At 42.4% G+C, this 25,794-nt stretch overlaps 1 protein-coding gene and 1 pseudogene across 1 annotated transcript; both read left to right on the top strand.

Moving 5' to 3' along the window:
• Nucleotides 1-4,348: 4,348 nt before the first annotated feature.
• Nucleotides 4,349-8,075, top strand: LOC115591498 (nardilysin-like). Its single transcript, XM_030433557.1, has 7 exons — nt 4,349-4,353; nt 4,460-4,598; nt 5,265-5,312; nt 5,435-5,487; nt 5,652-5,859; nt 7,119-7,205; nt 7,515-8,075. The coding sequence occupies exons 1-7, from the start codon at nt 4,349-4,351 to the stop codon at nt 7,734-7,736; spliced, it is 762 nt and encodes a 253-aa protein (XP_030289417.1). The 3' UTR covers nt 7,737-8,075.
• Nucleotides 8,076-14,946: 6,871 nt separating this feature from the next.
• On the top strand, nt 14,947-24,393 carry LOC115591497 (sterile alpha motif domain-containing protein 9-like; annotated as a pseudogene).
• The last annotated feature ends 1,401 nt before the right edge of the window (nt 24,394-25,794 follow it).

Below are 25,794 nucleotides of genomic sequence, written 5' to 3'. Positions count from 1 at the left end.
TTACGTTTCCATCTCTGTTAGTTTTGTTGTTGGTAATTCTGAGGCCTGTAACAGTTTGAAAAGGTTAAAACCTAAAAGGCTGTCTTATTCTATTGTGCTGATACTGTAATGCAAGTAAACTAACTGAAAGAAGAAGAAAAAAGATAAGCACATAAAAAAAATATTCTTGAGAATGTGTGAGCTTGTTAAACTCCAACACAAAAAGCATAGCACAGAAGCAGTGTGCCTGTAATTTCACCAAAAACGCAGTAGAGACTGTCAGTATAACTTTTTATATTATGATATATTCGATCAAAAAAACAAAATGCATGGAGTGCTGCTTGGGTGTAGAAAAGGTGTCCCTCTGGTGCTCTTCAGTCTAGAGAACCAAGTAGAACTTAAAAGAAAATATCTGAGGCACTCAAGAGGGTAATGTTTAAAACGCCTTTATTAGTACATGGCTAGTCTAATAAAAACATGCCAACACATTTCTGCCTAAAAGGCCTTCATCAGGGCAAGAGCAAAGTGTTTGTCAGTCAGCTCTGCTCATTGTTTAATAGGTAATCAGAGACAGCTGCTCAGTGTGAGCAGGTAGGCGGTCACATGACCAGCATGACCTGCTAATGACAGAAAAAAAGGGTCTGGGTACAGTTCATCCTGTCGGGACTTACTTTCCCGATAGTGACCGCCGTTCTATACATTATCCTGCTCAACAAATGAGGCGGAGAGATTCATGACGGGTGCTTAAATTTTATTGTTGCTGTAGCATCATGAAAACTACGGAAAAGAAATACAGAAAGAAAAAGAGAGATTAGATAAAATACATAAACATTTCACTCACAATTTCTAAACCCACTTTCAAAAAAACAACAACATAAAAGATACATTCATTGAAAAACGTTTACAATCATTATTAAACTCGAGGATAAAATAAAAGCCCAAATTCGAGTTACACTTACCTCGTTCCACTAAACCAAGGGAGCTAATCGTATGTTATGTTGAAGTTGCCTTCTCGATAACCATATTCCTCCTAATAACAAAAAAACAAACTTAGGACAGATCGCAGCAACCTAATCAACATAAAGATGGTACGTAATTACATTAAATAGTTCAAAGGCAAACTTACTTAGAGATCCACAAATTTTCCAAACAAAGGAACAACTCGGCAGCACAGACGCCGCGCCAACCCAGCCGAAACGAAGGAGACGGTGATGGAGATGCGCACAGGTGAGGAGACGCACAGGTGAGCTTACAGGGCTCATAGTCTCCTCCCTTTTATAACCTGCTACCCTCGCCAAGACTGGCCACTAGATGGCAGTACAAGGCCATCCACTGGCTCAAACAGACAGAACACAGAAAGAGGACGAGGTGACAGCCCAAAACAATCTACTGTTCTTTACAATAACAAACTAATTTCATTTGTTAAACAATGAAGATTTTAGAAATGTAACTTTGTTTATGATGATAATTTTATTTATGATTGTCTGTTTTTACACTGCAAAGGATGTTCACACAAAAACTGAGTTTAATACTATCTGTTAACAAAATGTAAGTTAAAGTGGTTCACGAGTGTTTTACCAGCAATCTAAGCATATGATAATAATAAGAAAAAGCTGCCTCAGCAAGCCTCAACTTACTCACATGTAGTTGCATTCATATATATCAGGGTTCTCCCCAGAAATTCTTAGTATAGCGGCGCACCGTCTGTCCGGGGGGGGGGGCGCGACCGCTCGTCAACGTCAGTCCGGGGGGTGAGACACGGACAGCCGGTCATCAACTCCGTCAGCCGGGGGACGGACGGACGCTCATCGCCGTCAGCCGGGAGCTCCTAGCCGTCAACCAGGGGACGGCGGACGGACGGACGGACGCTCGACTGTCACGCGCGGAGTATAGCGGCGCTGACCGAGCGGTATAGCGGCGCAGCGCCGCTGTTCCACCGTCTGGGGAGAACCCTGTATATATATATATATATATATATATATATATATATATATATATATATATATATATATATATATATACACACATACATACACACACACACACACACACACATATATACACACAATCAATAATCAGGCTTTCCAAAAAAGTAAAGCACAGCTTATTCATTACAACAAGGAACACATCACACCAGTCAGCTGCATTAACAAACATAAACATCAATTAACAAGATTTTATGACTCACAAGTATCTATAACTATATGAATTGTGTCCCTCCCTCTGTGCTAAAGTAAAACAAAATAAATGCACTGACTCATTTGCTCCGGAGCAAGAACCAAATTTGAAGATACCATGCCATCCATACAATCCAACATATTAATGATCAATCATTTAATAACATAGAGAAACCAAACGATTATTTAAAAAATTGTAATGTCACTCACCAAGCGAAGGTCATGATGTCCATCTTGTGATCCATTCCAGAAAAATGCTGGATCATTTTGTCCTTTAATTTCAGGTCTTTGAGGAATTCTTTGTCCGCTGAGACTGAAGGCAAGAGGAACGTTAACAGGCCAGTCTGTTGATGTTTAATGTGTAATCTGCCTTTTTCTTCTTGTTATTTCATTAGAATCCAAACAGAGGAAAGCTACAGCTCGTTAGCGCCCGTTAGCTATACAGACTGTTAGCATAACTCCCTGCTATTAGCCGTTAGCTGAAATATCTCTGCTCACTCTTGCTAACATCGACTTTTCTGGATAAATGTAGTTTTTCCTTGAAAGGACAGTCTTTAAAACCGGATTTAGTTCTTCCAGCCACACAGTCTTCTTTACAAAGTTAACCCCAAACACTTCCTTCGGTTCAAATCTTTTGTTTTCGTACTGTTGTCTTTTTCCTTCTGGCTCGCTCACCGTCAACTTTGAATTTTTCGCGGGTCGCAGGAGGCTCATCCAATGAATAATCGCGAATGCCCGCGAGCTATCCCTCCCACCACTACACAAAATATGATTGGCTAGGACAACTGTCAATTTAAAATCCATGCAGATGTCTATTTAAGGCCTTTGATTTCCTGCCAGAGTGAGATTTACCTAGATACTATCAGAGGGAGGATTGTGATTGGTCCATTGAGTCCAAGTATATAACAATAAAATAAATTATTAATATTATTTCGGTCACTGCAAACAAACAAATACATAAAAAACAAACATTCGAAAAAAATATATATATTAATATTAAAAACATATTGGAATATTGTCCTAATCGAATGGTTCCCCTCTGTTATTATAAGAAATGTCACTGAACTATTAGTCATTTTGAACTATTTTGTACAGGTCTCTAACTAATGATTATTTTTATTCTGGATTAACCTGCTGATTTTTTTAATCTATTAAAGGGGAATTCCAGTATCTTTAAACCTGAGCACTAGATCATATATTTATGTTTTGGTGTATAAATCATTCGTACTGACCAAAAGTTTTGGATGGAAGTTATGGCTGCAACATAATCCTTTTGGGCAACTACGAACATTAAAGTCACATCCAATAAAAGTGCTTGTTTTCGTCACTGATGTGCTGCGGTTGTTATTTCAAGTGTCTGACAACATTACAAAAATGTTTCCTACAGAGAATTTTATAAATATTATTAAAAACAAGGGAAAGCCTCACTCTGACATCTAGTGAAAACAGTGAGAAATGTGGTGACGATGAGTCCAAAGAGACACATTCACAACGTTTGTGTAGTCCAAACCTCAACAAATACATTAAAATAATTAAAATGAAAAGCAGCACATCTGAAACCAGCTGAGAAGCTGCAACCAGACAATGATTTTACAGAAAAAAAAAATTAATTAATACAATTTACTAATTGTTTCAGCTGTATTTGCATAAACTGTTTTGTAGTTTAATTTACGACAAAACATTTTATAAATTCTTCGTATGTTGTGCAACGTGTGATATAGTGAAGCAGAAGTAGCAGAAGTAAAAAGTGTTGTTAAAAGATAAACCCCAAGTGAAGTACAAGTACCTCAAATTTGTGTTTAATTGAGTACTTGTACTTAGTTACATTCCTCCAGTTTCAGAATTGATGGAGATTGATTAATTTATGATCCTACAACACAATGAAACAACACCTGTCTCTCTGTGCAGACGCTGGACCTGCCTGATGCTCAGCAGATGGACATCAGTGAAGTTCTTGGTGATTTTAATCACCTGCTTCCTGAACGATGCCAGTTTGTGATGTTTCAGTCGGGATTATGTACATATTAAATAATTTAAGAGTGAGAACAGATCAACACACAGCAGTGAAGTGATCGTCTTGGCACCAGAGCTACAGTCATGCTACAGCTAGCTCACCTGTACGGGCGCATAACAGTGCATGTGTCACAGATCAAAGTTTAAAAAATAGTGCAAAAATTAAGCTGATACCGTTGATGATGTAAATTAAATACAAATTGAGATAAATATTAACAGAAACAATCAATATTAATAAGAACTGCTGGTCCCAGTTCAGACTGGTTTATAAATGTGCTGTGTGTCTGCAGGAAGCTGCAGTTCCAGCCTCTGTCAGCAGAGGTCCCCGTGTTGTTCCGGGTGGTGGAGCTGCCTCAGAAACAACATCTGTGTAAAGTCAAATCTCTCAACAAAGGAGACGCCAACTCTGAGGTCACCGTCTACTACCAGGTAGGAAAACAGACAAACTATAAACTCATCAACACTTCCACACACACAAGTTTCAAGGAAATTAAAATAATCCTTCTTGGGAAAATCTCCATGAATACTACACAGAATCAGAATTTGGTTGCAAGAAAGTGAAAACTAGAAGAAATATGAATTGAAAAGGATCAATTTATCATTCTGGTAAAAAAAGACTCCCTGTTATTTATTTGATTACTGTAAACATTCAGCAACAACTCTATAAATGAAAACATGTGGCAAAGTTTCGTTGGGGTCTTTTGGATGTTGAGGACAAATTTCAACCCAATAAACGACCCGTGAGGTTCTGAATACACATGAAAACATTTAACTGCTGAAATTCAGCTCAGAGGGCCAAACTTAAATAATCATAACTTAGTACTTAGTACTAATACTAAGTATCTGGAGTCCAGCTCGAGGATTCAACAGTCAACAAGATCCATGATGTGGAAAAGTTCTTGATTTTGGGTGAATTGGCGTTGAATGACCCTTTAGTAACATTTCAACACAGGATTCTACTCGTTACAGAGTATTTTTACAGTGTGGTATTAGTACTTTTACTTCAGTGCAGGATCTCTGCAGTGAGTGTTTCCTGCTGTAGAAAGTCACATCTTTGTATTGTGTTGTTGACGTGTTTGGTTCTGTGTGTTGCAGTCGGGGCTGAAGAACCTCAGAGAACATGCTCTGATGGAGCTGATGGTGGTGAGTGTGGATGTCTCAACACAATATAAAACAGAGTAACTGCAGTCTGATGAGTCCTGTGTGTGTGTGTGTGTGTGTGTGTGTGTGTGTGTGTGTGACATTGATTGGACTCGTGTCCACAGATGCACATGGAGGAGCCCTGCTTCGACTTCCTCAGGACGAAGGAGACACTGGGGTGAGTGTCAGTCTGATGAATCACTAAACTTCAGGATTAGGTTTTTTTTTTTTTTTTCTGAAACTGAGACGGTTTGAACAAAGAAGTGGACTCTGGAGCTCCACAGAGGTGGAGCTCCAGAGTCCACTTCTTTGTTCAAACACTCCTCTTCTTTGTCCTCGCAGCACGGAGTTCGTCGAGGCGAAGATCGAGGAGTTCCTGGTCAGCTTTGGCGAGCGTTTGTCCGGTCTGAGCGAGGAAGCCTTTAAGACCCAGGTGACGGCTCTCATCAAGCTGAAGGAGTGCGAGGACGCCCACCTGGGAGAGGAAGTGGACCGCAACTGGTTTGAGGTCGTCACACAGCAGTACGTCTTCAAGAGGCTCGACAAGGAGGTGAGACGCGCCTGTTTAACTTACATATATAAATCCCAGTAGGAGGTTTAGTCCACACGTACACCTCACACAGTGCAGGTCAAGCTTTTTCTGAATACATCTGGACAGTCTTCACATACTTTAAAATCCTTAAAATCTCTTCAGTTTAGTAGAACTTTAGTGTTCAATCCATTAAGAAAAAACACTTGAGAAAAACGACGAGCTAAAAGACGGACAGGCTAACGTTAGCTCTGAGAAGTGACTGAGTGGCACTCAGGTAAAAGGAAAGCACCTGTTGTATTTCACTCCAGTTTGAGGGTTAAGGCAGATACACACAACAGGATATTCGGGTCGATTTTTGTCCCGATTTCCCCCTTACGATCAAAGCGAGCAAAGGCGCGATTATCTGATGTTTGCAAAGGACATGGTGTCTGATTTTCCTGTGGTGTGTTAAGAGTGATTTTGTCCGGTCAGATCCTCTCGGAAGTCGTCGGAAGGAGAGATCGTAAATAATGAACATGTTTAATATTTGCGACTAGAAATCCTGTAGTGTGTGGGGAGTTCCGAGTGGAGCCGAGCACGCACAGCGTGTGATGTCACGTGTACGGGACCAACAGCCAATCAAGACGCAAGCTGAGTCAGCTGTGTCAGCCTTTTGTTTACCTGTTGCCATGGTTACCCGCAGCACCGGGGGCCAGAGCGCACAGCGCTGCTCTCGAAGCTATCTGTAATACTTGTGACAATTTTTACTCACCTCCAACTCGCGCTGTAACGCATACAGCCCACACTCTCGCCGTCTCCATTACTTTTTTAGCCAGTAATAGGCCTAAAACAACCACCACTGCATCTTCCGGTTCATCCGCCATGTTTGTTTACACTGAAGTCACGTTTGACCACGCAAGATTTGCAATATTGCGCGTGAAGAACCTGATACTCTGCTGAAAAATCGGTTAGTGTGTGGTGTGCACTACGGAGAACACCACACACTATAAGATCAGCAGAGAGAGATCTTGTGCGATCTGTCTTTTGTTATCATCAAGTGTGTGGTCTCCTAATCTGTAAAGGTTTGAAAAATCCTGTAGTGTGTACCCGCCATTAGTTACCTGGAAATGGTTGCGGGGCTGTAGAAAAGAAAATGAACGAAACTGATGTCCTACGTACTTTATAACAAGACCTGGACAATCTCATATTTAAAACAGAACTTACAAACAGCTGGTGAGGCTGCAGGTCTGTGGTTCTGGTCCTGGTCTGGCTCTAACCTGTTCTGTTCTCTCCTGCAGATTGAAGCCCTGAAGCTCTTCAGTCAGGAGGAGCTGGTCTCCTGGTTCCTGGAGCACAGAAACAGCAGCAGGAAGCTCAGCGTTCATGTGAGTGACACGAAGACTCTCAAGTTTGTTTGAGGACAGAAATCTGCTCGGACAGAGTTAAAGTAAAGCAGTATTCTAACAAACATTAACAGGTTTAAACAATAAGTCATTTAGATGTTTGTCCTAAAACAGTCAGAATACTCATGAGGAAATTTAAATGACATTGTTTTTAATTATCAGACTAAAAATGCTAAAGTACCTTTGAAAGTGCCCTCTAGTGACCACAGCTAGACAGCAGAGACAAAAGATGTTCAAAGAAACAAAAGTTAGAACAACCACTGATGTTCAGAACGTCTGTTTCTGGCTCAGGTTGTCGGTTTCGGGGCGGAGGAGAACGACTCACCAGATCAGAGCGACGCCTGCAGCCCCGCCACCCCCGACAACCCTCCCTCCTCGGCCTACGGTGAAGTGAGCGAGCTGACCTTCCTGCCGGCCTCCTCGCCGTCGCTCCAGGACGCCACGCTCATCACCGACATCAGAGCCTTCACCTCCTCCCTCAACCTCCACCCCTACCATAAAATCCTCAGCTAGCTCGCCCTCGCTGCAGACCGACAGGACGGGAACTCGTCTACAGACGGCCTCGCTGTCGGAGATAACACAGTAACCATGGAAACGGCGAGCATTGATGTTTGACGGAAGAGGACGTTGTTAGGACGGACAGAAACCGAGGAACATTTTACATGTTTAGTTTTTTGTTTTATGCAAGTGGTTGTAATAATGCTGCATTCACGTCCTGTGGGAAAAGTCTGGGCCTGTATTCAGACAACATCCTATAATCAGGCCTACAAATCAGGTTTGCAGAGCCAGAAAAATACATAAAACAACCAAACATGAACCATTTTATGTAGCTAATAAAAAAGTAACTCATGAGAGTAATCTGCTGTACTGTAGCAAAAACATCATGCTAACATTGAGCTGAGCTCGGAGCTGATGCTGTCAGGTGGACGTTAAAGAAAAGTGTGAACAGATTAAACTCAGATCATTTGATTTCACCCTCCAATCACATTTTACACGTTCCATATTATCGGCGAAAAACGTGTTCTGTATAGTTTTCTACACGCAGTGATGTAGTTGTAAAAGAGCTGAGGACAGTTTCAGCTGCCGTTAACTTGTGAGCTCGTACAGGTGGAGATGGTTTTTACCTCTAATGTAGGAGCTATGTTGTCCGGGGCTTAATGCCCCTGGTAGGGTCTCCCAAGGCAAACAGGTCCTAGGTGACGGGTCAGACTAAGATCGGTTCACTCGCCCCTGATGAATAAAACAAGACCAAGGACGTGCACGTCGCCCGGATCGGCGTCACCGGGGCCCCACCCTGGAGCCAGGCCTGGGGTTGGGGCTCGCAGGCGAGCGCCTGGTGGCCGGGTCTCTGCCCACGGGACCCGGCCGGGCGCAGCCCGAACGAGCAACGTGGGCCCGCCCTCCCGTGGGCTCACCACTCGCGGGAGGGTTCAGACGGGGCCGGTGCAGAGGGATATGGGTGGCGGTCGTGGGCGGGGACCCCGGCGGCCCAATCCCCGGATGGTGACTCTAGCCATGGGGACATGGAATGTCACCTCACTGGGGGGGAAAGAGCCTGAGCTGGTGCGGGAGGTTGAGCGGTACCGGCTAGAAATAGTCGGGCTCACCTCCACACACAGCCTGGGCTCTGGAACCCAACTCCTTGAGAGAGGCTGGACTCTCTTCTACTCTGGAGTTGCCCGCGGCGAGAGGCGGCGAGCTGGTGTGGGCTTGCTTATAGCCCCCCAGCTCAGCCGCCATGTGTTGGAGTTCTCCCCGGTGAACGAGAGGGTCTTTTCCCTGCGCCTTCGGGTCGGGGATAGGGCTCTCACCGTTGTCTCGGCTTATGGGCCGAACAGCGGTGCAGAGTACCCGGCCTTCTTGGAGTCCCTGGGAGGGGTACTGGAGAGTGCTCCAACCGGGGACTCCGTCGTTCTCCTGGGGGACTTCAACGCCCACGTGGGCGATGACAGTGTTACCTGGAGGGTTGTGATTGGGAGGAACGGCCTCCCCGATCTGAACCCGAGTGGTGTTTTGTTACTGGACTTCTGTGCTAGTCACAGTTTGTCCATAACAAACACCATGTTCAAGCATAAGGGTGTCCATATGTGCACGTGGCACCAGGACACCCTAGGCCGGAGATCAATGATCGACTTTGTGGTCGTGTCATCTGACCTCCGGCCGTATGTCTTGGACACTCGGGTGAAGAGAGGGGCTGAGCTGTCAACTGATCACCACCTGGTGGTGAGTTGGATCCGCTGGCAGGGGAGGAAGCTGGACAGACCTGGCAGACCCAAACGTATCGTGAGGGTCTGCTGGGAACGTCTGGCAGAACCCTCTGCCAGGGAGATCTTTAACTCCCACCTCCGGGAGAGCTTTGACCAGATCCCGAGGGAGGCTGGGGACATTGAGTCCGAATGGACCATGTTCTCCACCTCCATTGTTGACGCGGCTGTCCGGAGCTGTGGCCGTAAGGTCTCCGGTGCCTGTCGCGGCGGCAATCCCCGAACCCGGTGGTGGACCCCGGAAGTAAGGGTTGCTGTCAAGCTGAAGAAGGAGTCCTACCGGGCCTGGCTGGCCCGGGGGACTCCTGAGGCAGCTGACGGGTACCGGCAGGCCAAGCGTGCGGCAGCACGGGCAGTCTCGGAAGCAAAAACTCGGGTCTGGGAAGAGTTCGGGGAGGCCATGGAGGAGGACTACCGGTCGGCCTCGAAGAAATTCTGGCAAACCATCCGGCGCCTCAGGAGGGGGAAGCAGTCCTCCACCAACACTGTTTACAGTGGAGGTGGGGAGCTGTTGACCTCGACTGGGGACATCGTCGGGCGGTGGAAGGAATACTTCGAGGATCTCCTCAATCCCGCTGACACGCCTTCCATAGAGGAAGCAGAGGCTGGGGACTCAGAGGTTGACCCATCCATCACCCAAGCCGAAGTCACTGAGGTAGTCCGTAAGCTCCTCAGTGGCAAAGCACCGGGGGTGGATGAGATCCGCCCTGAGTACCTCAAGTCTCTGGATGTTGTGGGGCTGTCTTGGCTGACACGTCTCTGCAGCATCGCGTGGCAGTCGGGGACAGTGCCTCTGGACTGGCAGACCGGGGTGGTGGTCCCCCTATTTAAAAAGGGGGACCGGAGGGTGTGTTCCAACTATCGGGGGATCACACTCCTCAGCCTCCCCGGGAAAGTCTATTCCAGGGTACTGGAGAGGAGAATTCGGCCGATAGTCGAACCTCGGATCCAGGAGGAACAATGCGGTTTCCGTCCTGGCCGTGGAACACTGGACCAGCTCTATACCCTCCGCAGGGTGCTCGAGGGTTCATGGGAGTTTGCCCAACCAGTCCACATGTGTTTTGTGGACTTGGAGAAGGCATTCGACCGTGTCCCTCGTGGCATACTGTGGGGGGTGCTCCGGGAGTACGGGGTCGGGGGCCCTCTGTTAAGGGCCGTACGGTCCCTGTACTGCCGGAGCAGGAGCTTGGTTCGCATTGCCGGCAGTAAGTCAGACCTGTTCCCAGTACATGTTGGACTCCGGCAGGGCTGCCCTTTGTCACCGGTTCTGTTCATTACTTTTATGGACAGAATTTCTAGGCGCAGCCACGGGCCGGAGGGGATCTGGTTCGGGAGCCAATGGATCTCATCTCTGCTTTTCGCGGATGATGTGGTCTTGTTGGCTCCTTCGAGCCGGGACCTCCAGCATGTCCTGGGGCGGTTTGCAGCCGAGTGCGAAGCGGCTGGGATGAGAATCAGCACCTCCAAATCCGAGGCCATGGTTCTCGACCGGAAAAAGGTGGCCTGCTCCCTCCAGGTGGGAGGAGAGTTCCTGCCTCAAGTGGAGGAGTTTAAGTATCTTGGGGTCTTGTTCACGAGTGAGGGAAGGATGGAGCGTGAGATTGACAGACGGATCGTTGCAGCGGCCGCAGTAATGCGGTCTTTGTATCGGTCCGTCGTGGTGAAGAGAGAGCTGAGCCGAAAGGCGAAGCTCTCGATTTACCAGTCAATCTACGTTCCGACCCTCACCTATGGCCATGAACTTTGGGTCATGACCGAAAGAATAAGATCCCGGATACAAGCGGCCGAAATGAGTTTCCTCCGCAGGGTGGCAGGGCGCTCCCTTAGAGATAGGGTGAAGAGCTCTGTCACCCGGGAGGAGCTCAGAGTAGAGCCGCTGCTCCTCCACATCGAGAGGAGCCAGCTGAGGTGGCTCGGGCATCTGTTTCGGATGCCCCCGGGACGCCTCCCTCGGGAGGTGTTCCTGGCATGTCCCTCCGGGAGGAGACCCCGAGGAAGACCCAGGACACGCTGGTGTGACTATGTCGCCCAGCTGGCCTGGGAACGCCTTGGGGTCCTCCCGGAAGAGCTGGAGGCAGTATCCGGGGAGAGGGAAGTCTGGGTGTCCCTGCTCAGGCAGCTGCCCCCGCGACCCGGCCCCGGATAAGCGGATGAAAATGGATGGATGGATGGATGTCACCCTGTGGTGGGAAATACAGGGAAACAATAGTGCCGCAGGAATGAGTCCTAAAACCTGAACATAAATTAGCATTTTTCCACTTCCTGTTCCATCGTCTAAAAGTCAGAAGGACTTTAGTTAGATGTCTGAAACGAGGTCTCTGTTAAACACAAGCTTAACTGATTTCCATGCTTTGTTCTTCAACATAAAATTTCTCAGCATTTGTGAATTATAAATCTCTTCATGTGTTGAAAACAGTTAGCGGCTGCTAACAGTTCTCTAAATGAGACTACAGAGGTTGTTGAGGACTTTAAACGTCATCACAGTGAAAATGGAGACTCATCTCCTCACTAGTCCATCTTTACAGGCCCACTTTAGTTACAAAATATTAATATCTACCAGAATCTGATCAATCTAAAAGTTGTTTAATTGCAGCGTGTATACTATAGTGTAGTAGGAAGCGTGGTGGTGGTGATGTTGAAGTCACACATTTGTTTGTAGCCTAACATTTGCTTTTTACATCTAGAAATGTATCATCTTAATGAACAAAACGTGGAAGGATCCTTAACTTACGTTCGACTATTATTTTTTGCACTAATCCAAAATGTTAAAAGCCCACAGAGGGAACCAGGGCCAAGCTAACTTACGGGTCAGCTGACATAAATATGTCATCATGGCTCCTTCACCAGTGATTATAAAAAAATTTGTGAACAAATGATTTGCATGAATGGTGGGAGGTTTCCAGTGGGCAGCCTGAGTATCTAGAGCAGAGCAACAGCTTCAGTACAGGGGCCTCATTTATAAAACAATTCTTAGATTAACACTTGAACTTAATCTTGATCATTTTAAACTTTGTGCTTACGTTGGAATTCACAAAAGATGATGAACAAAAAAAACAACTTTGTTCTAAGAATCCCGTTTGTGACTTTAGCACCTGTGATCCATAAATCTCTAATCAACTTAATCTCAACACCTGCCTTGTGACTTCCTCATATAATGCAGGTGAATAAAGGTTTAGTCAGTGACGGACCAAAAGACAAAATCAGACTTTGGATGGTGAGATCAGAGTGATGGTAGAGGAGACTGAAGCCATGCAACTCGTATTATTCATTGGACTAAATAGTTGGTTGACAAAGAACTGCAGCTGTGTGTCTTGTTGTTGCACTGTGTTCATAAAGCTCAAAGTTCACCACAGTCACACCTGCAGTTACCCTACAGACCTGGCAGGAGAATGTCCTGCCATTGCATGCAGTACACTGTCTTCATAGAGATAAGACAGTTTTACTCATACATAGTTGTCTGCAGAACTGATAGCAAGTCTGTTTGTAAATGAGGCCCCAGATGCGTTCAAGTACAGTATTGACTGTACCGACTGTGACCAACACAGTGATCACTGTGGTTAGACCCGTAAAACGGAGGAAAAGTCACTTCCTGTGAAGCTGTGAGTGCAAATGTGATATATGTAGAAACCAACGATTGAAACAACCAAATAATTTCTGTACACAGCTACACGTTCCCTTTAGCTGTGAAGTAACGAGAACCTTGTTTTATGCTGAGAAAGTCACAGGCATTTCCTGCTGCTCTGCACAGGAAGTTGGTCCGCTAGCTCTCCGTTTGGACTGACTAGCTGCTCTGAGACACTTGATGAATACAGGCGTCTCAGCTTCTGACTGATGCAGGATTTACACTGCTAAGAATTAAAAATAATGTTCCATTCATCCAAATAACGTACATCATTTCTGTACTGGACTAAATATCAGAGGAAACAGTGAAAGGAGTAATATGTTCGTTGTTACTGTGAAAATGCTGAACAGAAGCAACCAAAGTAAAGAAAAAACAATCTTTGTGTCTTGATGGATTTAACTGAGTCAGATTGTTTCCTTGTTGCTTTTAGCTCTGAATTGAATTGTCTGATTATTCCCAGGTGAAGTGAATGCAGCACGATGACTCAGGGCTCTGGTTTAAAATACGTTACGAACGACAACAAGAAGGGCAGAACTATCATTTTAACATCACTTCAGCCAGTATCACTGAAAAAACAACTGCTATGTTTTTATTTATTACATATACATGTTCATACTGTACTAATGGAGGATGTATATGAAGCATTAAATGTACGGACTAACAGTTTATCTGGTGGCCAGTGATACACGACTGTGACCTGTTTTAACTCAGAATGTACTGCAGTAGGTTGGAGGCTCAGAGTGCCACCACAATAATCTGAATTACTTCTATTTGCATTTAAATGACTATTAAAAACACCTTAATTAAAATGTTTCAGTTAAGAGTTCAGTTTTGTTTAATTATTCTGTCTTTAAATGATAATAAAATAATAAATAGTTGTCATGTGTTTTTTAAATGCCTCACACAGTCAGTTCATTAGATTAGTGTAAAGGTATTCACACCATCATGACGGTGATGTCTGGTCTGCATGAAGATGTCATTTCAACACATTAAATGTTTCATTTAATGTCATAAATACTGAACTATAAAGGCTGTGAGCTGCCAACAAGAAGCCTCTAGGACATCGTGACGCGAGCAGTTCATACATTAATGTAAATAAGACATTGTGCCGTCTACTGTCTCAACAATCACACTTTTTCAAGGAAACTGAAATAAATCCTCAAGACTTTTTATGACCCACATACAACCTGATTTTAGAATTTACAGTAACTTGTGAAGGGCTGATTCTAAAATGAGCGTAAATGTATAAATGTGAGCCTGAACAGAATCTGTTACAAGCTAGTTGTACAGTTGCATATTTCACTACACTGCTCCATCTTTGGAACTGAATTCAAAATCCTTCTCACTACATTAATTATTAATAAGTTATACAATTCACATCGACAGTAATGCAAATAACTTTGTTCCCCCACAAGTCTTTGAAGCTGAACTCGTCTTTCAAAAGACCATTTTCTTCATCCATTTCTGCTCAAGGAGGTTTTTTTCTGCTTGCACATCATCAAAGTTACTGCTGCACCTCTTCCTGATTCATCAAACTATTGGGCGGGCCGAGGGTCATAATCATGTACGTGCTTGCTTCATAAAATTTATGGCGTTAAGAAGAATATGCGTTGACGTAATTGTTGCCTTTACTAAAGTGTGGTAGAGGAGCTCAGAACTGCCCGAAGGCAAACAATGACAATATGGCAGAGAGGAGGAGAGGGACAATGACTGCATACAGATCTGACTTAATTACACTTGAACTTGATCTGTGGGAGGGCGTGAATATGCTTTAAAACTGTGGTCATGAGCAGTGATGTGGTCATAAGCAGTGATGTGGTCGGGGCAGGCTTGAGTTTCACTTCCAGGTCTCAGCGATCAGATGAAGACAGCATGGAATCATTTTCTCTGCATAGAGACGTACTTATTACAGCAATCTCTAGTAAATAGCAGCTGTGCAGATAAACATCCCACTCCTCATGTTCAGGAGAGATGTCAGAGGGTGAAATCCAGACCGAGGAGGAATACAGAACTTCAGAAGGTAAGAGATTCACTTGATGACTAACTGTTTGATTAAAGTGAACAGTTTCCCTCATTTGCAATGATGTCAAGTTGTACTAAAATATGCAGTTACAGTACATTAAATGTCATCACAGTGAACACAGAGACTCATCCACTCACTACTCCGTCATAATGGAGAACTGGAGTCCTAAAACACAGGACTCAGTTAGCAGTTTTAACACTTCCGGCTTCCTCATTTCAAAGCCTAACAGTTGTTTTAGAGATGTAATTTATGATTCAAATCACAAAGTGGTGTTCATCTGTGAAGATCATCTTGATGAACAGAATTTATGAAGCATCATAAACTTGTGTATAAAACAGACTATTTTCTGTAATAATCCAAAATCCTATTCTAATTTGGTGAATGTCCACTAAGGGACATCCAGATTAAAAGACGTGTTTATTACGTCTCTGAGCCACAGAGGAACAACTTTGTCATGGTGAGTGTCATCAGGAGTGTCATAAACTGAGTGTAAAGGTTTGAGGGTGGAAGCAGATTGTAAATTATATGCTAATAATTTCGGACTGGTAAGGACTTCCTCTACTTCCTCTACTACACTTCACCTACAGTTCAAAGGAAAGCTGCATCTGTTTCTGGACAAGAATTATTTTCTGCCACTTTGTGATGAGATTTTTAATGTGATGTTTAAATGTAAATTATTCATCAGGCCAACTACCAAATGATCTATATGATGTCCTTTCATCAGCTCTCAGCTTTTTAATTGCTCCAATGTGTTTTGCTCTTGTTTTACAATGTTCATTTCCTGGATCAGACTCCGAGTTTCTCTCACCTGAACAAATGGGTCCAAACACATAGTAATAAACCTGGCGTCTGCTTTCCAGTATGACTAACAATGGTCTAATCAGTGTTGACAGATGGTGACTGCCAGACATCTGAAATATGTTTACTCCATGTTTGTTTGTTACTTTAGTAACCTGCAACACAGGCTTTGTTGTTTCTGTTGCTGTAGTTGATTTACTTACATCCAGTGATGTTGGTAGAGTTTCTATGTAGTTAGTCCCAGGACCAACAGATGGTCATCTGAGTGGGTCCACAATTCAATTTGTGCTTTCTAACTAACTGAAGTGTTAAACTTGGGCCTGATGTTAATTAGTTATAATCATGGTCAGGTATGTTGTAAATGCAACTAAAAATTACACAAATAAAAAAAAAAAAAAATAAAAAAAAAAAACATAAAATCCCAAATCTGACAACTAAATGTCCCAACCAAAGCTGCTCCCTGAAAGTCTATGAGTCAATCATTCCAGCACGAACAGGAGGACACAGACGAAATCAGACTCAGAATCAGAAATACTTCAATAACCTCAGGGGTAAATTATTCTTGTTACAAGCTCCAGATATACAAATAACATATATTATACAAGCAACATCTATTGAGAGCAAAATATAAATATAAACATATATATATAAAAAAAATATCATATCTCTATCTATCTATCTATCTATCTATATTTCCATATATATATATATATATATCTATATATTTATATCTATATATATCTATATATATAGAAATATATATATATATATATATATATATAGATATCTATCTATCTATCTATCTATCTATCTACACACACACACACACACACATATAAAAGATCAAATATACAGTTAAATACTGTGCAAGAAGTACAAAAAAGAAATGACTGTCCATGTTTGAGTCAGGTTACAGAAAGAGGGGTGTCTGACTCTCTTAGGGAGGCGTTATACAGTTTAATGACCACAGGTAGGAATGATTTCCTGTGGCGCTCAGTGGTGCATCTGGGTGAGAGGAGTCTTCCACTGAATGTGCTCATCTGCTGGGCCAGTGTGTCATAAAGAGGGTGTGTGACATCATCCAAGATGGAATGAAGCTTGGACAGCATCCTCCTCTCTGCCACAGTCGTTAGAGTGTCCAGCTCCTCCCCCACGACATCACCGGCCCTCCTGATCAGTTTGTTCAGTCTGTTGTTATCTGCGACCTTCAGCCCACTGCCCCAGCATGTGACAGCAAAGAAGGTCACAACAGGCTGAACAAACTGATCAAAAGGGCTGAAATACCCAAGGATAACACTTAAATGAGGAATTAAAACAACAACAACAACCATAAATATATTTTTAATTTCATTGTTGTACTAGAGGGGTGTACTGCATGCAATGGTGATAAGAAAAGTTGCAATTTAGAGGCCCCACATCCTAATCCTGCCTTGAGCACCAAAATGCGCAGAATCGGCCCCAATCTGATGTTGCCATCAACAGCTGGCAGGAGAGACACTCCCCGTTGTGCTGTGATTTTTATCAAAATCGCATGGTAGGGTGGTATAACATTATTGGTTGAAATGAATTCGCTTACGTAAGCTTACACGTGTTTGTTTTGTATATAGGGAGGCAACATTACTAGTAGAACCCGATCAATAAAGGATATTTAAGGCCGATACCAATACAAGTATTTGGTGATTTAAAAATCCGATATTCCAATATATATATTAATTTATAAAGTTATTTATGAGTCCTCACTGAAATAATATGATAATGCAGTTTAAAAATAAACTTGTTTGTTTTATTGTCACAACGGAACATAGGAACATCTGAATATATTATAGGGTTTGTGGCGTTGTAAACACGAGTGTTGCCAACAGGGACGTTGTAGAGCAGGGGTGCCCACACTTCTTTAGCTTGCAAGCTACTTTCAAAATGACCAAGTCAAAATGATCTACCTACATAAAAAATACTAAACATCTATTTATTTATATGAAATTATATTTATATATATGACACAATGCATAACAGATATTGAGAGAGTAATGTAACCCTTGGTGCTGCACATAAAAATTGACAGCAGTGATGCACATAGTTCTTTTTTAATGTCCCTTCTTTTGTTGATATCAATTGAGGCTGCTAACCAGGTCACTTAGTGTTATGTCCGTTCAGGACGAATTAATCTTTGTTCATTTGGTAACGCCTTGCTGCATGTTCAGTATGCAGCTGTTTTTGTCTGAAATGGTTCAATTTCGTTTTGTAGAAAGTAAACAGAGTTGTGTGCATAAACTTCTCATCCAGCGTCCCTTTTATACACAACACTTAGCTTGCTTGTGTTTTTAAGTAGCGCGTTTGCATATGCTTGATGACCCGTGACCCATGACGCATGACCTGTTCAAGAACAGATCTCAGACTGGCCGTCCTGCACCTCAATCAGGTGGCATAGACTCAACCTGTTGTAGAGTGCGCGCTGGTCGACAACGCCAACACTCATAACATGGTTGACTTTTTTTGTTTGTTTTTGCTAAATTTTTTAAATATTCATTTATCGGCCATTATAAATGCTGATACCGATAGTTTGGAAAATGCCTAATATCGTCCAATAATATCGGCCTGCAAATAAATCGGTCGGGCTCTAATAACTAGATTGTGCTGTAAAGTCAAGACATTGATAATTTGGAAAATGTTTGGCATATATTGATAATGTGATCACAATACGACCATGGAAATCATATCAAATGATTTGAAAGGCATTTTTTATTTCAGTTAGACTGAACAGCATTTTATAGGTACAACTATGTACACACACACGCTTTTCACATCATCTTTTCTAAATGTAATGCATTTACTGTTCCTTTCACTGTCATCTTTTAATGAACTCACTTTCCTTTTTAGTTGATCCAAAATGAGATGTTCAACAAAAAAGTCACCACCTCCAGTTGAAACATGGACCACGGAGGATGTCCACCGGTGGCTGATGACAGAGGTCAAAGTTAATAAGACTTGTGCTGATATATTCTGTGAAGAAGAAGTGTCAGGAGACATTCTGGTTGATTTTGAAAAGAAAGACATACTGGACTTGCGATTAAAACACGGTCCTGCTGTCAAAATCACATCTTACCTGAAAGGTCTAAAAGAAGGATCACGACATGAATCACAGTTCCCAGAATATGTAGAGAACTGGTCCAAAGAGCAGGTGAGCCAGTGGTTACTGCAACATGTGAACATATACAACAAATATGCAGAACGGCTCCTAGAGGAAGATGTGTCTGGAGACTGCCTGGTTTGCTTCAAGGAGCAGGACTTGCTGGATCTGGAAGTGAAAAAGGGTCCTGCTAAGAAGATTCTGATAGAACTGGGACGGTTAAATGAGAAACCAGAGCCGACACTGCAACCCATCCTTCCCACCAGCTCAGACAAAGAAGAAGCACCCAAACCCACCCAACCTGAACAGAGTCTGGCTCAGGGCACAGCATGCACAGAATCATGTAACAAAACTGAATCAAAAACAGAGGTAATAGTGGAAAATGAAAAGGCTCAAGAGACATTCAAGAAAGTTTCTGAGACGAAGGAAGTTCAGAGGTCAAAGCCACAGAACTTGGGGGCCAGAAGAAAAGAAACAGTTGTGGTAAATTGCAATGTTGTTTTATACCACATGGTTTATTCAATATTGTTTAGAATGCTGCAAAATAGTAAAATCATGAATAAAACCAAAAATGTAATTGTATTGTTAGATGAATGAATAAACGTATCCAAATCCAGGCAGTAATTTAAGAGTAAAGTTTACAGTAAAGTTTGTTTCTGTTTCTTCCTGCAGACCAAAGGCCAACCAGAAAACCCCAAGATCAATATTACCATCCAGGAAACCCTGGAAGACCTTTCGAGTGAAGACAAAAAAAGATTTCATTTCCACTTAGCAGACTATTACAAATCCACACATAAACCCATTCCTTGGGGTAAACTGGAAAAAAAGGACACCATGGACACTGCTAAGTTAATGACTGGCCACTATGGGAGCGAGGCTTTACAAGTCACAATAGATATTCTAAAAGTAATCCATCAGTGTCTTCTGGCTCATAAACTGGAAAAGAAGATGGGTAAGACAACCGATGCAAATATTTATATAAATAGTGAATTTGCATTAAAGCAAAACTCCAGCCAAAATGCAACCTAGGGTCTTTTTGTGAATGTACCAGAGTCAAACTTCAGTTTAAAAGCATAAGAAAGTGCCACCAAATTGACTGTATTTTCAAGTTTTCGGGTCAAAATCATTTTCAGTGGAGTGTTAAGTTTTAGGAGCGTTCCACCTTAACTGTCCTCCAGGTTACATCACATTCTGAGATTGATACTTCTCAGCTGCTATGACGGCAGCTAGTGGAACAAGCTACTGCTAACGTGAGTTGTTCAAAAACCTTCTTTTTAGTAAACTCTGTGTACACAAACAATGTTCTCAATGCTCGTGTTCATGTGTAGAGACCCTGGTGATACACTTTTAAGTAAATCTTAAAAGTGTCGCTTTCGTCGTAATTATGCTTTTAAACGAATGTTTGACTCATATACATTCACAAAAAGACCCTAGGTTGCATTTTGCCGAGAGTTTTGCTTCAACTTGACCTTCACATTTTTTTCCACATTTTATTGGAATTTAATAACATTAAGAAAAATAAAGAACTACAAAAGCCACAACCTTTTAAAGTTCAGTTGAGGTGTTTTTTCCTTATTAATAATGAACCTTTTTTTTTTACTGTTTATACAGGTCAACAACAGCAGCAGTGTCTTTCAAAAGAAGTTTTGAAGAAAGAAGCCAACCAGGGTGACAAACTAAAGAATTTGTTAACTTGTGGTGGGAACTCATTGGACAACTATAACAGATTTGTTGTTGTTGTAAATAAGAGCTGTCCAGAACAAGTGCAGTATCTCCAGTTTCTGAGTAAGATGAAACTGTTCTCTGTGTTAGACTTTGACCCTGACTCAGGTAAGCCAGGTGGACTCTGCCATTCATACAGAGAGTCAAGAGTGGCTAATCTGCATAGCCCAACACAATATCAAGGACAGACTGACTCAGTGATAAAGAACCTGAACCTCTACAAACAGACCAGCTGGGTGTTCTGCAATGGCAGACATGACCTTGACGGTGACGCAAACAATGTGTTGGACTATAAGAACTGGCTAAGAAAATCTTGCAAAGATGTAGAGCAGTTGGTTTCATTCATTTGCAACCCAGAAGTTCTTCTTTGTGGAAGAAGTCTCATCATATTCCTCTTACTTTCCCCTGTGGAAAATGAGAAAGACCCAATATTTGACACCTACAGGTCTTTCATAAAGCACACTGAAGAGGAAAACATCATCACCATTTGTGCATCTCAGAGCACATATTCCAAATGGAGGGAGCTGATACAAGAAAAGTGTGAATATGACATTGACCATCTATCCATCAATGACCTGACCCTAAGTGAGATCAATGGTACCATCATGGCACTGGGGCCATTCAGTCAGTCATCTGGAAGGTTGCTGCCCTCTTCTGGTTCCAGCGCTGTTGACCTGAAACAGAAGGATGAGGATTTCATGACTGCTCTGGATATTTTGTGTCTCAATCTGTGTGAAAAAATGTATGTTGAAGAAAGTCCAGAGTTTCACGACTTCAGAATCAAAGTTGAGAAGGAATTCTACAGAGGAGGCAAAGTCAAATGGTGGAACTTCTACTTCTCTGACAAAGACAAAGAGAAGCCATTCGTCAAGCGGGAGAAGTACGAAAAATTGAAGAAGATGATCAGGTCTCAGTTGAGGGATTCAAAAAACATGTGTGATCTGCTCAATCTTTATCACCATCCAGGCTGTGGCGGTACCACCTTAGCCATGCATGTGATGTGGGATCTCCGACGAGAGTTCAGATGTGCTGTGCTGAAGGACAACAAGCTGCCAAAGACAGAAGTTGCCAGTCAAGTCAGAAGGCTCATGACACTTGAAAGTGATAAACCAACTCCAGTTTTGCTGTTAGTCGATGATTCAAAAGCGAGAATCCTCAAGATCTTGTGAACTGCATCCAAAGAGCAGCTACTGATGATGGCTTAAGCAATGTGGATGATGCCCAAAATAGCAAAGTCATCATTCTTTACTGTGTTCGTTGCCATAGCCCGCAAAAGCAATACAGAAAGCACAATTCAATGCAGAGTCAATACATCACCGCCTCACTGACACAAGAGGAACAGAAGGAGTTTGAAAAGAAACTCACAGAGCTCCAGGAAACTCATGACAAGCCTGAAAACTTCTACAGCTTCATGATCATGAAGAGCAATTTTGACCAAAAATACATTGAGGATTTTGCTCGTAACACACTGGAGAACTTTGATTTCAGCTCAAAGACGGACCGACTGTTTGCTTTTCTCGCATTACTTAACACCTATGTGGCAGCATCTGACATTTCTCTCTCACTCTGTGAAGATTTCTTGGGAATAAAAGTGATTCGCTGGAAAGAGGAGAATCTGATGGACAGAATGAAGCCATACTCAAACTTTCTCATCATAGACACAGTTGAAGAATGGGGAGACTACAAAGGAATCCGAATCCTTCACCACTCCATAGCATCTGCATGTCTAGAAAGGTTAGAGAAAAGCCAGAGAACCATTTTCTTCTCTCATAAACAAAATCCACGACCAGCAAGGAAGACAAATGGTCCAAGAAATCTTTGTGAAAGCATTATCCAGGTTTGTGACAAGTGCATCCATTCCTCAGGCGCTGGCCAGATACTTGTACATCAATGAGCGTGACTTTCCAGAGGCGGTGAAATGGGCTGAGAAGGCCAAGAAGATCAAGGAAAACCCATACACATCTGACACAATTGGGCAGATTCACAAAAGCAACTTAAAGTCTAACAACCAAAGAGAAAAGCAGGAGACATCTCACAATCCAGAGGATTTAAACACAAACATCCAAATAGCCCACAAGGCTATCACAGCCTTTAAAAGGGCTCAGGAGCTGGCAAACACAGAGGATGAACCTAAGGATGACACTGCTGATGATGAGTCCGATGACTATCCCAGGAAGTCATATAATGTTTTTGGCTATGTGGGTGTGCTGGAAATTGCTTTCCTGGTTTTTGAAATATTGGCCAGCTTGCCATTTTTTGAGGAAAGTGATCCAATGAAGAAGAGGTACTTGCAGAGTTTTCTGAAAAAAGCAATCCCAATCACCAGCGTGTACAAAGAGAACAATGAGATCAACAACAGATACGTGGAGATCATCAAAGACCATGAACAGTTTCTGGTTAGTTTGAAAACTGAAGTAAAAGAAACATTTGAAATTCTTGACGATTACTTTACTCATATAAAAGCAAACGATTCTGAATATGATTCAAAGAATCACCGGACCTCCTGTGATCTTTTTAAGAAGTATGTAGATCTTTTTTGCACTGAACCAGAGGAAATGACAAGAGAAAGACAAAACACTCCTAATCTCAAACAGAAAATCGACATTGGAGAGAAAAGATTGTTTCTTGAGAAGAATCAAGCAGGCACATTTGCAGGGATTCTTCAGCATTTGGACAAACCTGCCGAAGAGACTGAGAAGATCACAGAGTGCTATGAGTTTCTGCAAAAACAACAACAATTTATCGACAAAAAACAAAAGACAAGGGAAACAATCAATTACATTTTGTCCAACACAGTTCTTTACCTCTTGAAACCCAAATCTAAAGCTGTAAAGAGTCACAGTGAACTCTGTACTCTACTATCAAAAACTCTGCAAGAAGTAGGACCTGGGTATCCCTTCCCAGACCCATACTACCTGGCTCTGCTGTTACTCTGGCCAAGTCCAACTGAGGAAAACACAGAAATTGTGACCTATGTGACAGCAAATCGAAAGTCATCCCGCAAATATCTGTCAAAAAGGTTTCCAAGGAGGAGCACTATTGCCTACTTTTACTTGGGAAAAGGAGAGGGGCTTCAGAGGCTTGTTTCTAAACGGAAACTAGACGAACATTTTCTGCCTAAAATGCCTCGTGGTGACTTGGCACAACTGTGGCGGAATGGACACATATTCAAGGAAAAGGAAATCACAAGGCGCCTTCATCAAGTCAGTGGAATCACTGAGCAAGGACAGATGTTTGCCATTCATCAGAAAATGAAAATCCCTGTGCTTCCTGCTCGTATTCATGACATACAACGCGGCTGTAGCACAGAGAAGGTTTCTTTCTACCTTGGTTTTGCCATTAATGGGCCGCTCGCTTATGATATCCAGTATGAGAACTAGGGTAGCTAACTGTACAAATGAGAGCAACACAAGCAATGAGACACAGAACTGTACAGCTTGACAAATAGGTGTGGAATTTCAAATACACCTCATAAAAAGACAAGCAAATGACAACCAAAATAGATTGCAGGGTTAAATGACAGTCCCGTATGTTTTAACATTCTTTTTTCATCTTTTGTTATCCACTTTGAGTTTTTTGTTGTTGCAGATGTGGCACAATCACTGAACTGTTCCGTTCCGTTTTCTTTCCGCTTATCCGTGAGGGTTGCGGGAAGTTGCCGCTTTTTTCCCCCCTAAGGGGTTGCGGCCAAATCCAGTTTAACTTTATGGGCGTAGGCCAGGGTACAACCTGGATGAGTCGCCAGCTCATTGCAGGACCCTGATGGCAGTGGCTGCCTTCACAAGGAGCAACTTTGGGGTTCAGTATCTTGCTCAAGGATACTTCGACATGGAGCTCAGTCCCGCCCCGAGGAGCCGGGATTCAAACTAGCGTTCTTCTGATCACCAGTCAACCAGCTCTACCCACTGAGCTACAGCCACTGAACTGTGTCATGTTTATTTATCTGGAAGCACACATATCACAATACAGCTGTTGAACTGTACAGCATGAAAATAGGTGTGGAATTTCAAATACACTTCATAAAAAACACATGAGCAAATGATACTAAGACAAATTACAAGGTTAAATGAGAGTCCTATAGCTCTGGCTGTGTATGTTTTATATTGTTTTCATATAATTTCATCTTCCATAAACATATATTATTCATTGTCAGGGTTTATTGTTTTGTTTTATGCAGATGTCACATATATACTAAACTTTGTAATTTATCAATATGCAAGTACAAGTACTGTATATTAAAACGATTTAAGCTGCTGTGAGCATGGTCGTCAGTTTTGCTGTTAGCAATCCCCTCTCTCCTCTCCACATCACCACGTGAATGTGCAGCGGTGACAAAACATTTTATGCTCTCTGTGTGTTCATGAGCAGACAGGACCGCCTCTTTATTGCGTCCTCTGTCCTGATTGTACTGTACATATTTAAAAAATACTTTGTGATATTTCTTTTTTGTATTTAAAAACAGACATTTCTTATCCAATTTTGTTGTTTTGTTTTTGCTGTTGTCTGATGCGGATTCACCAAACTGTATTTATCTGCTGGTACAAATATCAAAAAACAGGTAGTAAAGATAGAGTATGGCTCATTTTCTTAAAGACAGAGAGACTCAGTCCCAGCTAAAAAACACAGATCTACCACTCAATAATTCTGTATTTTTTGTTTGATGTCACAGTTTATTGTTAATTATAAACGAACAAGAGTAAAGATGAAACAATGTGATGATCAGCTGCTCTTGTGTGAAAAATTAGATTTTCTTTGACATCAAGTTTTCTATGAGGACATGATTTAACATATTAAGTAGTTTGTCAGCTCTAAATACATGTATCGTAAAATATGCAATTTAAAAGATGTCCTATTTTTGTTGTTAGTATTATTTAACAACTGTAACATTGACTCAGTTGACATTCGTAGTGTTACATCTTTACAGTGTGTAGTGTAAACCTGTGTATTTCTGTGAGCTGTGTTAAATCCACTTTAATGATTTTTTTAAGCGCCTGAAATCTGTAAACAGTCTAAAT

Source organism: Sparus aurata, chromosome 11, assembly GCF_900880675.1.
Source record: "Sparus aurata chromosome 11, fSpaAur1.1, whole genome shotgun sequence".
NCBI classification, from domain to species: domain Eukaryota; kingdom Metazoa; phylum Chordata; class Actinopteri; order Spariformes; family Sparidae; genus Sparus; species Sparus aurata.
The sequence above is the reverse complement of the archived record's forward strand: the minus strand, read 5'-3'. Positions and strand labels throughout refer to the sequence as shown.